This window comes from Bos indicus, chromosome 27, assembly GCF_029378745.1.
Source record: "Bos indicus isolate NIAB-ARS_2022 breed Sahiwal x Tharparkar chromosome 27, NIAB-ARS_B.indTharparkar_mat_pri_1.0, whole genome shotgun sequence".
Taxonomy (NCBI): Eukaryota; Metazoa; Chordata; class Mammalia; order Artiodactyla; family Bovidae; genus Bos; species Bos indicus.
In genome coordinates this window covers 16,284,057-16,297,852 of record NC_091786.1, presented here as the reverse complement: position 1 = coordinate 16,297,852, position 13,796 = coordinate 16,284,057, and the positions used below count along the sequence as shown (strand labels likewise).

The window sequence follows — 13,796 nt, the reverse complement described above, 5'->3', positions numbered from 1 at the left end:
AGCGGAAAACGAAAGTTCGGAAAGCGGCTTGAGCGCTCAATAGGCTGCGCGGGTGTAAACGGAGGCACGTTAGTGGGTGGAGACTGGAGGATAATGAAGGTGGAGTGGAAGCAAGCGGTTTAGTGATGGAGAGGCGTCCAGGGGCTGGGGGCTGCGTGGGTTATACCCAGCAGCTGCTGGGTCCCGGACAACTTCAGGGTACAGCGAGCTGGATGTTTTAAAATGGAAAAAAAAAAAAAAAAAGCATCTGGTTTGAAGCTCAACCTCTGGAGCTCATTTTTCGCTCCCAGCTGGGTATCTAACCTCGCTCCTTTGCACTCCGCTAGGACCGGCTGCCAGCCCGGATGGAGATGGGTTGCTTCTTGGCTTCCACGTTAGGGTCACCCGGGCAGCTACCTACTTTGACGCTGAGTAGCCTTAGGGGCACGACCTTCGGGGCACCAGTTATCAGGCTGCATTGGGCTGCTGATTGCGACACAGGTGGGTTGAGTAATCCAAGCTGTGATCCAAGTATTTTTCAGAGTATTTTTCAGAATATTTTTCGGGACCAAGAAAAGTTAGCACCCCAAGAGAACAAGACAAGGGCGGGGGTGGGGTGAGGATGGAGGTGGGGGTCTCTGAAAGCGGTGAAGGTAAGAGATGCTGGGAGAGGAGGGTTTGATAAGGAGACAGCAGTTGGGGAGCACGCTGAAAAGGGAAAGACGACACACCGCGGAGCCCGCACAGGGAAAAAGTAAGGACAGTGAGAAGGACCCTCCGGTTCTGCCCAGGGCCTGAGTTCTCTGACTCTCAATTCCTCCCTTTTCTCCAGGTGCCCAGTCCTGATTTTCCTTTCCTTTTCTACTCTTGATACTTCCTCGAAAAGGGGCTGAGAGGGGAGTGTTCCTCTCCTAGCAGAAGGTCCCTAAATTGTAGAAAAAGTGCCAAGGAAGATGAAGTATTGAGAATACCCTGCATTTTTTTATTTTTTAAATTATGAAAGTATGATAACACATTTACAGGAGACGTGAGAAATAAAGAACAGTTACATTCAGTTCCACTATATATTAAAATTACTCTTAAAGTAGATAAATTAAGATTTTTACTTGGAGTTTCAATATCAAAAATTAGACGAATTAAGATTTTTAGTTGGAAAAAAAAAAAAGACTTTTAGTTGGAATTTCAATATCAAACTCTAAAAAATTAATAGAATAGGCTGAAAAGTAGAAGGATATAGTAGACCTGAAAAGCACTATGAACCAGTTCAACATAATTAAGATTTATACAATTTTCACACAACAGCAGGATGCAAAGAGAATATCCTGCATTTTTACTTTGCATAATTGGATTAGTTTTTCCAGCAGCTATTGTATAGTTTGCTCACAGCCACCTGCAGAGGAAACCTAAGACTTTTCTCTAACTGGATTTCAAGTCATCAACATATACTGACATAGAACAATGTTTGTGAAATATTAAGTGAAAAAAATAAGCAAGTCGCAGAACCAAGTATTTAACCTAATGCCCTCTTTGGGTTAGGGTTAGGGTTTCTTTAATTTAAAATTTATTTGTTTTAATTAGAGGCTAATTACTTTACAATATTGTATTGGTTTTGCCATACATCAACATGAATCCGCCACGGGTGTACACATGTTCCCAATCCTGAACCCCCCTCCCACCTCCCTCCCCATACCATCCCTCTGGGTCATCCCAGTACACCAGCCCTTTGTTTTTCTTTCTCTCTACCGCTAGACTGATATCTGGAAAGAAAAATACTGAGCAACTTGATCATTTGGGAATGGAGAAGAAACTTGAACTTTTATGTGATTCATGTCTATATTGTTTACTTTAAGACTTTAAAAAAGTGTATCTGTACAACATCTGTTAGTATATCTTCCTGGACTTCAATTTCCTCCTCTCTAAAGGATCAAGGATAGAACTTGCTGGTGGCCCTGTGACTAAGACTCTGCACTTCTATTTGGTCGGGAACTAAGATGCCACATGACTAACATCTCTCCAAAAAATGGATCAAGGCTGAACTACAAGGTCAGTTATACATATAAAAGTACAGGGTTTGTATATATCTGACTCTCTGCTAATCTCTGTGGACAAAACAAGAACTGTAACATACAAGCGCTGCCCTCGGAAGTGGAGAAACAGGGTGATCCCAGGAGCAGCAAATGTGAGCCAAGAAATGCCCCCACTCAGGGGAGGATATGAGGGATTCAAAAGGCAGTGGAGGGGCTTCTGTTTGCACACAGATCAACTCATAGTGACAAGAGCAAGGTAATTTGACTGGCGGCATGGAGCAAGCTGAAATAGAGCTTGACTGCCAGGCTTAAACTTTTATTTCTATTTTGAAGACAATGGTGAGTGAGGAAGAGGCACTGAAGAGGCACTGAAGTTTTTTTTTTTTTTTTTTAAAGGGGCAACACAATAAAAGCCTTCTATTTTGTTCCCTTTCATCTTTCCTATGGTTTCCTTGTTACCAGATGGGACCTTCTCATGCTGCCTTGGAATATTGAAATTTCAGATGAAACCAGTCAAATGGCCAGGCCTGCAAGAAATGTACAGCACCATCCTTTCTCTCCGGGTGACAGAGTGCACAGTGAGTCCACCATAAAGTGGAAGGATCCTCTGTGTAGGGAACAGTGCTCTGCCAAGGTCAAGACTATCAGCCTTTGTAACCATGTTGATTGTCAGCCTTGCGGAATGAATCTGACTGCTTGGGAAGGTGTGAACCTTCCCTCCTGAAGATTCATTCTAGAGTAAAGGTTGAATTCCTTCTCACTTGGAAGGTCTTTGCCACTCTCTCCAGCAAGTGCTTTTGACAGTTAAAGTGGTAGGCCAGAATATGTTATACACTACAGAAGGGCTTTGTAAATGTTGACACTTGGATTTACTTAAATTTTCTGTCACTTGGAATGGTTCCCAATATGAAAAAGGTATTTTAGACTGAAAAACAAATTCTGACTGGATACAGAACTATGGTATCTATATACTCACACACATGAAACCATCAGTGTAAATTCCTATCATCTTCAATTCCTCTCCCTGTATTCTCTCCTGAAGCCTCTGCAGTCACAGTTTTGCCTTGACCATTCTCCTAGCACAGATCTTGTCAAGATCATCAATATCTTCCATGTTTGTTTTTTTTTTTTTTTTTAAGTCACTCAGGTGTGTCTGACTCTTTGCAACCCATGGGCTATACAGTCCATGGAATTCTCTAGGCCAGAACACTGGAGTGGGTAGCCTTTCCTTCTCCAGGGGATCTTCCCAAACTAGGGATGGAACCCAGGTCTCTCACATTGCAGGCAGATTCTTTTTTTTTTTGCTGTTGTTTATTTTTTTTTCAAGCTGTGGGTCTTTTTTTTTTTTTTAATTTTTTTAACTTTACAATATTGTATTGGTTTTGCCATATATCAACATGAATCTGCCACAGGTATACACGTGTTCCCCATCCTGAACCCTCCTCCCTCCTCCCTCCCCATACCATCCCTCTGGGTCGTCCCAGTGCACCAGCCCCAAGCATCCAGTATCGTGCTTTGGACCTGGACTGGCGACTCTTTTCGCTGAGTCAAAAGGGAAGCCACAAGGGAAGAATACTGGAGTGGGAAGCCTATCCCTTCTCCAGGGGATCTTCCCGACCCAGGAACTGAACCAGGGTCTTACAAACTGAGCTATGAGGGAAGCCCTATCTTCCATGTAGCTAAACCTTTAAGTCATTTCTCAGACACTATCTAAATTGACTTATCAACAGCATTCAACATATGTGAGTGCTTATTACTTTCTTGAACCCCTGCCTCGTTTAACTTTGAGGATTCCATATTCTCTGGACTGTTTTCTCCCTCACCGGTCATTCTTTCTGCTTTGCTTGTTTCTCTTCGCACCACATACCACTAGATGTTAAAATACCTAGAGCTTGAACTCTTTTTCTCTGCTTTTCCATTCTCCACTCTCTTGTTTAGCTCATCCATTTCAGTACTTAATTTGTGTATTTTATATACATATCTGTATCTATATGTATCTGTATGTATATATATTCCCCCAGTCTGAACCTCCTCTTTATCTCCACTTAGACATCTAATAGGCATCAAACACACACATCCCAACATGCTTCCAAATCTGCTGCTCTTGAATTCTTTCTGATTTTGGTAAATGTCAACATCATCTTTCCAAGTGTTAAACCAAAGCCTTGGGGTCAACCTGGATTCTTGTTTTTTGGTTGTTGTTACCCTCCTCATCCAATCCAACAGCAAATCCTATTGGTTCAAATTTGAGAACACACCCAAAGCCCCTGACTTGTCACCAGCTGCCCCTCTGTCATCTAATCTGAAACATCATCTCACATCAGATTACATCACTCTGTCCTCACAATTCTCCAGTGGCTTCTGGTTTCAGGTAACTTATAACTCCCACCGCCAAAAAAGAATCTTAATCCCTTGCCCCTGTTACTTTACTGATCTCATCTCTTATTATTTACCCCCTTGCTAAGTCCATCCTGTGTCCCACCAGCCTTTTTACTGCTCTCTAAACCTCCAGGTATGCTCCTGTTTTAGGCTGTGTGTTTTCCCCTGTCTAGAATTTTTTTTTTCATCTCTATATGACTTCTCATTTTCTTTGAGTCTTTGCTCAAATACTCTTTGCAATAAAGCCTTTCCTGATTATTGTCTAAACTTGCAACTCTTTGCATCCTGTCACATGGCCATATGTTATGTTTCTTCATCACATTTATTATTATCTGACCTTATATTTCTATTGATTTGTTTAAACTTTTTGTCCTCCATGAGAATATAAGTTCTGTTAGGGCAAAGTCTTTGTCTTGTTCAGCCCAATGTTCCAGAATCTTACATGAAGAAGGTGCTTGATAAATATTTGATGAAGTAATAAATCCAGGATGACGGTCACACAGTCACACACATGCTTAGTGCATGTATTCACACTAATATATGAAAGTATATTATTTAGGAATATGCCTTTTTAATCTAGCAGTATATAACTGTCTGGACTTTTGTCTCATTCTATTATTAATGCCATTAAAATCCTAGTCATTAATAGATATTACTCTCTCCTTTAGAAAAGTTGGTACAATCTGCCAGGTTGACTAATAATCAGATTGTTCTAGTCATTGTGCTGACTTTCTTTTACCTTTTTTTACAGGCACTTTATATGCATAGGCTATACTTCTCTGATAGAAAAGAAGACATGGCCATTTGAGATCTGAGAATATCTGAATCCAAGGATTTCAGCCACTATTAAAGGAAAACAACGGTAGGTAGGGGGAAAAGGAAGCAAAAGATAAAGGACCCTAGAGGCTTGCCTCCAACTGATACTGCTCCTGCACTGTCTCTGTTTGATTTTCTATGTTAATATCAGGTCAGGACATGTGCTCTGAAGAAAAATACGGCAAGTCTAGAGGACAGAGGGTGGATAGAGCTGCTGTTGAGACAGAGGGGTCTGGGAAGGTTTTCTGCAGAAGTGACCATTTAAGCAGAGATCAGATTGTGTTAAAATGAGGAAGATGCTGCTGCAAACACTTCCCACCAGTAGATGAGCACTTCTGTCGTTAATAGTAAAGAGGAAACCATTTGCAATATGGTTTAAGTACATTTATATTCAGCTTTTACACAAGCAATCAATTTGGGATACTTTTATTGTATTTGAAATAGACTGCCTGAATTTGAGCATGAAAACTAGTAAAAACAAAACTGGCTTGAGACACTTAGCCATTGACTTTCCTCTAAGTCAGGACAATGACTAGAACAATCTGAATATGAGTCAACCTAGCATACTGTACCAACTTTTCTATCTTCTAAAGAGGGAGTAATATCTATTAGTGACTATGATTTTGATGGCATTAATAACAGAATGAGACAAAAATGTCAAGACATAGTTATATACTGCTAGATAAAAATGCTTTTTTCCTAAATAATATACTTCCATATGTTACTGTGTGAATACACACATTAAGCACGTGGATGTCTGTGTATAACTGATAAAAGGATGGATTATAAACACATACTAGATTCGTCTGAGTAAAACCTAAAGAATCTGTATAGGAATGCTTCCGATAAAGGAGGAGGTTGGTAATTTTGACTCATATTCTCTTAACAATGCAAAGTGTTCAAAATTAAATTGTTTATTTGTTTGCATTTCTCTCGGGCAGTCTAACATCTCAGACTGTCAGATACATAACATAATACTTCTTCCACTTTTCAAGTGATAAATGGTGTGCTGAGGCTTTCAGTGCTCCAGAAGGGTTGTAGTTCTGATGACGTCACATCAGGAGGCCACTTGGAATCTCTTTCTTAAAGTCAGTGTTGTCCTCTGGAAAGATTTAGGTGGATACTGTGAGCCTGAAATACCAAGCAAAATTCTCATTCAAATGTTTTTACAAATCCCAGCTCTCAAAAGGGTCATGTTTGTATGTTCCATGCAGATGATATATATTTTTTTAATTAAAAAAATTGTAATGTCATTTTTACACAAATCAGGGAACAGTCATATGGAGAAACTGCCATTTGGGGTGCTGAGAAGAAGGAGGGGTGCTCCCCTTAACTGGGCCTGGATCCTGGCTGTGAGTTGTCCCAGATAACTGTCAGCTACCTTAAGAAGTCCTTCCCACTATTTGCCTCTCATTTCTTTTTTTCTTTTCTCCTGCTACAGAGCAAATGTTGGTTAAGTTTATATCCCTGCTGCTTTTGGATCTGGGAACAAAGCTAAGCAGAAACCACATGCCTGCTCATCAGAGAGAAAACACATCGTTAGAAATACAGGATCATCTCTCTTATGTACCTTTCATTGCTTTAAAAAAATCATATTACTACTTTATTTTACTTTAATTTTATTTTGGCTGTGCCTTGTCTCAGTTGCAGCATGTGGGATCTAGTTCCCTGACCAGGGATCGAACCTGGGCCCCTTGCATTGGGAGCATGGAACTTAGCCAATGGACCACCAGGGAAGTCTCCCTTCCATTACTTCTATAGACATGAAAGAGGGCTCCAACCAGCAATAATAATAGTTGTCAGAAAGTTATTGGTAAGAGAATACAGTAACTTAGTATTTGGTGAAAAAGTAAGAGTGTAGATTTTAAACAAATTCAGAGTTCGGTTTCCCCTTCCTAAACTCTCTTCCTGTGTGCTATTCTACTTTTCCACTTAGCACACTTTGGTCAACATTTCCAAAACCAAACTCATCTAAACTCCTCAGTACCATCTGCAGCTATCTGCAGAGATCACATTCATCAACCCTCACTCTACTGTCTCTCAAGTACCATGGCTTCCTTTAACAGAAAGAACTATTGTCACTGAAGACGACAGCAAACACTGCTGGGGAATGTATAAGGAAAACAGCAACAGAAAGGCCTGGCAGCTTGGAGCTATGAGCATAGCAAGGGAAATGTCAAACGAATACAGAAATCTTTGACATCACTATGCTGGGCTGATGTAAACAGTGATAAGCCTAGAATGTCCCAATGCTTGAATTATACTAGATTTATTTTAAAATGATACTATATTAAGAATTTCCCTTAAAACAGCAAATTGTCCTCTATGTTTCAGATTATTTATAATAAAAATGGTTCATAATTTTTGAGCGAACAATGTATCCCTGACATCTGGCTAGGTCCTTTCCATACGTTTTTCCAATAATTATTCTATCTAGTCTATTATAAAAGAACTAAGATCCAGAGAGGTTGTTATTGTCTTTGTTTAGCTGCTAAATTGTGTCTGACTCTTTTGTGACCCCAGGGACTGTAGCCCACTAGGTTCCTCTGTTTATGGGATTTTCCCAGGTAAGAATACTGGAGTGGGTTGCCATTTCCTCCTCGCGGGGATCTTTCCATGCGGAATCGAACCTGCCTCTCTTGCATCTCCTGCATTGGCAGGTAGATTCTTTACCACTGAGCCACCAAGGAAGCCCCTCAGGAGAGGCCGAGGCTCTCTTAAAGTGCTCAGCCAATAGGTACTAGAGTTAGGCATTTGATTCCAGAGTGACACACCTCACGACAACGCTATGTGGTGGTGGTGGTTTAGTCACTGAGTCATGACAGATACTTCGTGAGCCCACCAGGCTCCTCTGTCCACGCGACTTTCCAGGCAAGGGTACTGGAGTGGGTTGCCATATCCCTTTTCCAGGGGACGATGCTATGTTACCTCCTTAAATAAAAATGCTGGTAATGGTTTTGAAAATTAAAATATCATTGGCCTGAGTTCAGGCTAGAAACGTCATTCTTTAAATGGCATGCTGCTGCTGCTGCTAAGTCACTTCAGTTGTGTCAGACTTTGTGTGACCCCATAGACGGCAGTCCACCAGGCTCCCCCGTCCATGGGATTCTCCAGGCAAGAATACTGGATTAAATGGCATACTAGCTGAGAATAAGTATTTATCTATAAAACTCTAAATCATAAAATAACTGGAATATTTGTATTATTACTTTTGTGAAGCATTTTTATAATTAGATCTTCAAAGAGAATCTAAAAGTATTGAGTTTCATTTAGAAGAAAAGTGTAGAAACTCTACAACAGAGAAAGACCTTGATTTCTCTTAAGACTCATAAGACAGCATTTTCTTTTTTACGTGGGTGAGGCCCTAAGTTATTCAGAATCTTTGGGCATTTTCTGTTTTAAGATTATGAAAATTAATAAAAGGAAACCTCAGCCAAAGTTGGGGGCAGAAGGCCAGTAGAGGGTGCTCTCTGGCCTGCTTACCACTCACCTTCAAAAATCCCAATAGTAAGACAGCTGGTAAAGAATGCCTGCAATGCAAGAGACCCAGTTCAATTCCTGGGTTGGGAAGATCCCCTGGAGAAGGGATAAGCTACCCACTCCAGTATTCTTGGGCTTCTCTGGTGCCTCAGACAATAAAGAATCTGCCTGCAATGCGGGAGACCTGGGTTTTTTCCCTGAGTTGGGAAGATCCCTGGGAGAAGGTCATGGCAATCCACTCCTGGAGAACCCCACAGACAGAGGAGCCTGGTGGGCTACAGTCCTTGGAGTCGCAAAGAGTCAGACACGACTGAGTGACTAAGCTCAGCACAACAGAAAGAAACTATCTTGGTCTTCCAAACAAGCAGCCCAGCCACATCCTACCCCAGCAGGAAGAGGGAAGACTTCCTTGTTGCCTAGCAACAAGCCCAGCCAATGGGAAACCCAGCAGATCAGCCAATGAGAAGCCATCATTACTTAAACCTTTCCTTTCCTCCAATGAACTTTCCTTTTTCCTTTGCTTATGACTTCCTTTCCTTGGCCTGCCTTCCTTTTATAAAAGCTGTCCATGCCCTGCAACTCCTCAGAGTATCTGTTTGCCAGATGAGATGCTACTGGATTCATGAACTGTTTAAAAAAAAAAACAAGTTATATCTTCAAATGTACTCAGAAGATTTTTGTTTTTTAACCAACAGTAGAGAAGTGCTTGTCTTTGTATTTTGCTCTTCATAAAAATTCCTGAGATACAACCAAAGACTACAAACACTTGGTCAAAATTATCCTCTCAAGGTAGATAATCTTGAAAACTTGAAACTTCACATATGACATCATTTTGTTTGTATATGGAAAACACTGACCTGTTAAAAAACCTTGACCTGTCCACATGTGCCCAGCAAATTCCATCAGTGTTAATGAACCTTTTCGAGGTGTATCTGACTGTTAGAAGAAAAATAAAATAAAGGGTGAGTTTTATTGTTTTGAATATTTTTAAGAATCAGAGTTAACGGTTAACAGAGAACCTACCCGAAATGTATGGGTAGTGCTGGGCCTTGAAAACTGTTCCATGGTTAGAGATCTTTCTCGAAGAGGTGACCGTTCTACACTATCAGGTAATGCACTCAACCCATGATTTTGTAGATGTCTTCCTCTGAGCTAAATAAAGGATAATATATTCTTGTTAAAACAAATGCAATTCTTAAAAAGACAAAAGAAAATCTGTATATGTTTCGATCAGTCTCTCGTCTATTCATTCTTTCGCTTATTTGAAAAACTTTTATTTAGATGTTGCTAAGTATACGGTCTACTAACACAAGTATCAAAATATACTTTGTGTAACTAACTGTATCTTTTAATCTGATAAAGCCCTAATAAGTAAATATGGATTAAAACATTAACCACATAAAATTCTTAATATTAAATTATGATAGAAATGTTATTCTGCATTTGTGAATGCAGCATGGGTGCATTTGTGAGGCATCTGATTTTTTTAAATGTGATGTTTGACTGCTTTTATGATTCCACTCTAAGCCACAATATTCTAAGGTTAAATATTAAAGCTTTGCAACTCTTGCCTTCTGGGAATGATTTTTATTGCTGTGCCCAAGGAGGCAGAAGGAATGTGAGAGAAAGCACTGCCTCAGTTGGTTTTTCTCTCTCTAGACTTTATGTTCCTACGGTTGGCATTCTTCTATATTTTATCGAAGAGACACAAGTTAGGCTTCTTTGGCTCTCCAATGGTTAAGGCTCCACACTTCCAATGCAGAGGGTGGGGGTTTAATGCCTTGTCAGGGAACTAAGATTCTATATGCTACATGGCCAAAAATTAAAATAAATAGTTGCTTATATTGGAGTCTCGGAGAAGGCAATGGCACCCCACTCCAGTACTCTTGCCTGGAGAATCCCATGGATGGAGGAGCCTGGTAGGCTGCATGCAGTCCATGAGGTCACTAAGAGTCGGACACGACTGAGCGACTTCAGTTTCACTTTTCACTTTCATGCATTGGAGAAGGAAATGGCAACCCACTCCAGTGTTCTTGCCTGGAGAATCCCAGGGACAGGGGAGCCTGATGGGCTGCCGTCTATGGGGTCGCACAGAGTCGGACACGACTGAAGCGACTTAGCAGCAGCAGCAGTGAGAAGTCTGTATAAATCTGGGGGAAATCTGATTATGCTTCCTACCAGCAGCATAGCTTCCTCAGACTTTCCGTAATTGCTTGGCTGAACTGAGCTTGGGTGAAGAAGACAGTGCCTCTACACTGCAGTGAACATGGTACAGACTAGCTATAAAGATGAGAGTTTAGGGCTTCGCCGGTAGTCCATGGTTAGGGACTCGGCATTTTCATTGCTATGGCCAGGGTTCAATCCTTGGTCAGGGAACTAAGATCCCTGATGCCATGTGGCAGGGCCAAAAAAAAAAAAAAAGAGAGAACTAGTAAAAATGGCAGAGTATTTTACTGTGCTTTTAATCTATGCCAGGCATTATTTAACATCTATAAATTCATTTAATCCTTATAGCAATTCTTTGAGGTGGGAATCATTATTGCCCTTTTATAAATAAAATTAAGGGAGATTAATTTGTACCAAATCATACAGAGAGTTTGTGTGACAGGCTTCAAACACAGATCTACCTGTCCATGGGATTCTCCAGGCAAGAATACTGGAGTGGGTTGCCATTTCCTTCTCCAGGGGATTTTCCCAACCCAGGGATCGAACTCAGGTCTCCTGCATCGCAGGCAGATTCTTTACCATCTGAGCCCCCAGGGAAGCCCCTTCTGACCTAACCTTCACACTTTTCCTTACTACACCATCCTGACCATCAGATATTTCCTTGACACCTGGACCCTCTGATTTAATTCAGGCCATGTTTGTATTTCACAAAATATTGAATCAACCGTCCAGCCTCCTGTAAATTCTCACAAGCTACTGACTTTCAGGAAGCAGATCAGGGAGATGTTTTATGCTACTGAGCTCTTGTGAAAGTGTTACAGTTATGTCTGCTTGCTTTCCAACAAACAGTGAAAATGGTGCACTTAAGTATTAAGACAATTGTCTTACGGAAACAGGGCGCGATCCGGGACCTGCCACGTGGTGCTCTCCAGTCTCGGAGCCTATTGGGGGCAGCCGGCTCCGTGGGGTTTGAGTCGGTGGGGAGCCCATACGGTCCACACCAGTTTGCCTGTAAACACAACAGTGTGACCTGAGCACCCAGGTGCAGAGAGACGAAAGACTTTTCTGCAAAGCTCCTCACCTGAGCTATTGATCACAGCCTGCCTCCAGCGCCTAGCAGAATGAGCTGAGTTTCCTGAAGATGAATGCGGGCGGGGGACTGAGCCCCAGCTCCAGTCACTCCCATGTTTAGCAAGGACTATGAGCCTGTGTTTAATAAGTGCTCAGCTATGTGCAGAACACACAAGTTTCTGAAGGTCTAGTTCCTCCCCTTATGGAGATTTGTTGTTGTTTAGTCTCTAAGTTGTGTCCAACCTTTTGTGACCCTGTGAACTGTAGCCCACCAGGCTCCTCTGTCCATGGGATTTCCCAGGCAAGAATACTGGAGTGGGTTGCCATTTCCTCCTCCAGGGGATCTTCTGGACTCATGGATCGAACCTGTGTCTCCTGCCTCTCCTGCATTGGCAGAAGGATTCTTTACCACTGAGCCACCAGGGAAGCCCTAAGGGAGATTACAAGTTATTGAAAACAAGATGAAGACACATAAATAATTAGATTACAAGGCAATGCAGTTGATACAGTGCTATGTCCAGTATCTGGTTCTTATTACAACTGCTGTAGAAATTTAGGGAATAGAGCAATCAATGCAGGATAAAATTAATTCTACTCTGCAGGGCTTAGGTGAGGAAAACCACAAAATTTTATGTAAGGTCATAAAATTAAGAGGTAAGATAATGCTCTTTGATGGGAAAACTAAATATTGTGAAAATGTCAATTATTCCTAAATCTTAAATAGATTTAAAGCTATGAGGTCCAATGTGATACTTTTTTTAAAATTTGACAACCAGATTGTAAAATTTATCAGGATGGGTTAGAAATTTTAATAAAAGAAGAGTAAGGATGATAAGACACCTTCCTTACCAGATAATAACATTGAAAAATTAAATGATCCAACTCATGCACAAGAATAGAGATGGATACTCTAGAAATGAATTCTAATTCATTTTTCATTTATTCACTAATCATAAACTTATGAAAATTAAAATATGACAGGTTTTGATCCATCAGGTTTTAAAATACACATACTACCTAAAGTTTACAGGCTGTAAGGAAAGAGTCTTGTCTGTTTCCAGGGGATCTATAAAAATTGGTAGAACCATTCTTAGAAGAACTTTGAAAAAATATTTCAAGAGCCTTAAAAATATCCATAATCTTTGACCCAGTAGCTTTACTTCTAGGACTTACTACCAGGAAACAATTTTAAGACACCCTAACTAAGATTTGCAGAAGGCAATGGCACCCCACTCCAGTACTCTTGCCTGGAAAATCCCATGGACAGAGAGAGGGGCCTGGTAGGCTGCAGTCCATGGGGTCGCTAAGAGTCGGACACAACTGAGCGACTTCACTTTCTCTTTTCACTTTCATGCACTGGAGAAGGAAATGGCAACCCACTCCAGTGTTCTTGCCTGGAGAATCCCAGGGACGGGGGAGCCTGGTGGGCTGCCGTCTATGGGGTCACACAGAGTCGGACACGACTGAAGCAACTTAGCATAGCATAGCATAGCATAGCAACTAAGATTTATGTCAGATAATATTCACTGCACATTATAATAGTGAAAATATAAAAGATATGAAATTTTCCAGTAACAGGGCAACACATATACCCACATAATTATATTTTAGTCATTAAAATCATGCTTTCAAAAATATGCAATAACATGGAAAATATGAGTAATGTTTAAGTGAAAAAGTGTATGAAAAAGTGGTACATTACAGGACTTCCCTGTGGTCCAGTGGTTAAGAATCTGCTTGCAGATGCAGGTTCCATCTTTGGTTGGGAACTACTGATAAGATCCCATGTGCCACAATGTAACATCTTGTGTGCAGTGACTAGGAGCCAAAGCAGCCAAAAATACATTTAAAAAAGCTGTTCTTAGACTGTCAAAGCAA

General features: G+C 40.9%; 1 protein-coding gene and 1 long non-coding RNA gene across 8 annotated transcripts in view; one reads left to right on the top strand and one right to left on the bottom strand.

Annotated features, from left to right (window-relative positions):
* The first annotated feature begins 342 nt into the window (after positions 1–342).
* Positions 343–6,818, top strand: LOC109553513 (uncharacterized). 4 transcript variants are annotated; one of them, XR_011564455.1, is made up of 5 exons: positions 343–480; positions 1,902–2,022; positions 2,469–2,584; positions 5,137–5,247; positions 6,643–6,818. It is a non-coding gene; the product is annotated as an uncharacterized lncRNA (long non-coding RNA). The 4 variants fall into 4 exon arrangements; XR_011564456.1 differs by having other exon boundaries at positions 6,471–6,818; XR_011564454.1 differs by having other exon boundaries at positions 5,137–6,818.
* The window catches only part of FAM149A (family with sequence similarity 149 member A), a 41,477-nt gene continuing 33,780 nt past the window's right edge, over positions 6,100–13,796 (bottom strand). For 2 of the 4 annotated variants that reach the window (XM_019953567.2, XM_019953570.2), the window contains exons 11-14: positions 11,736–11,856; positions 9,705–9,833; positions 9,539–9,617; positions 6,100–6,332 (exon numbers count right to left, since the gene is read on the bottom strand). In XM_019953567.2, the coding sequence (XP_019809126.2) occupies positions 6,259–6,332; positions 9,539–9,617; positions 9,705–9,833; positions 11,736–11,856 (403 nt within the window). In that variant the 3' untranslated portion in view covers positions 6,100–6,258. The remainder of the gene's footprint in view (positions 6,333–9,538; positions 9,618–9,704; positions 9,834–11,735; positions 11,857–13,796) is intronic. The other 2 variants (XM_019953568.2, XM_019953569.2) reach the window with 2 other exon arrangements.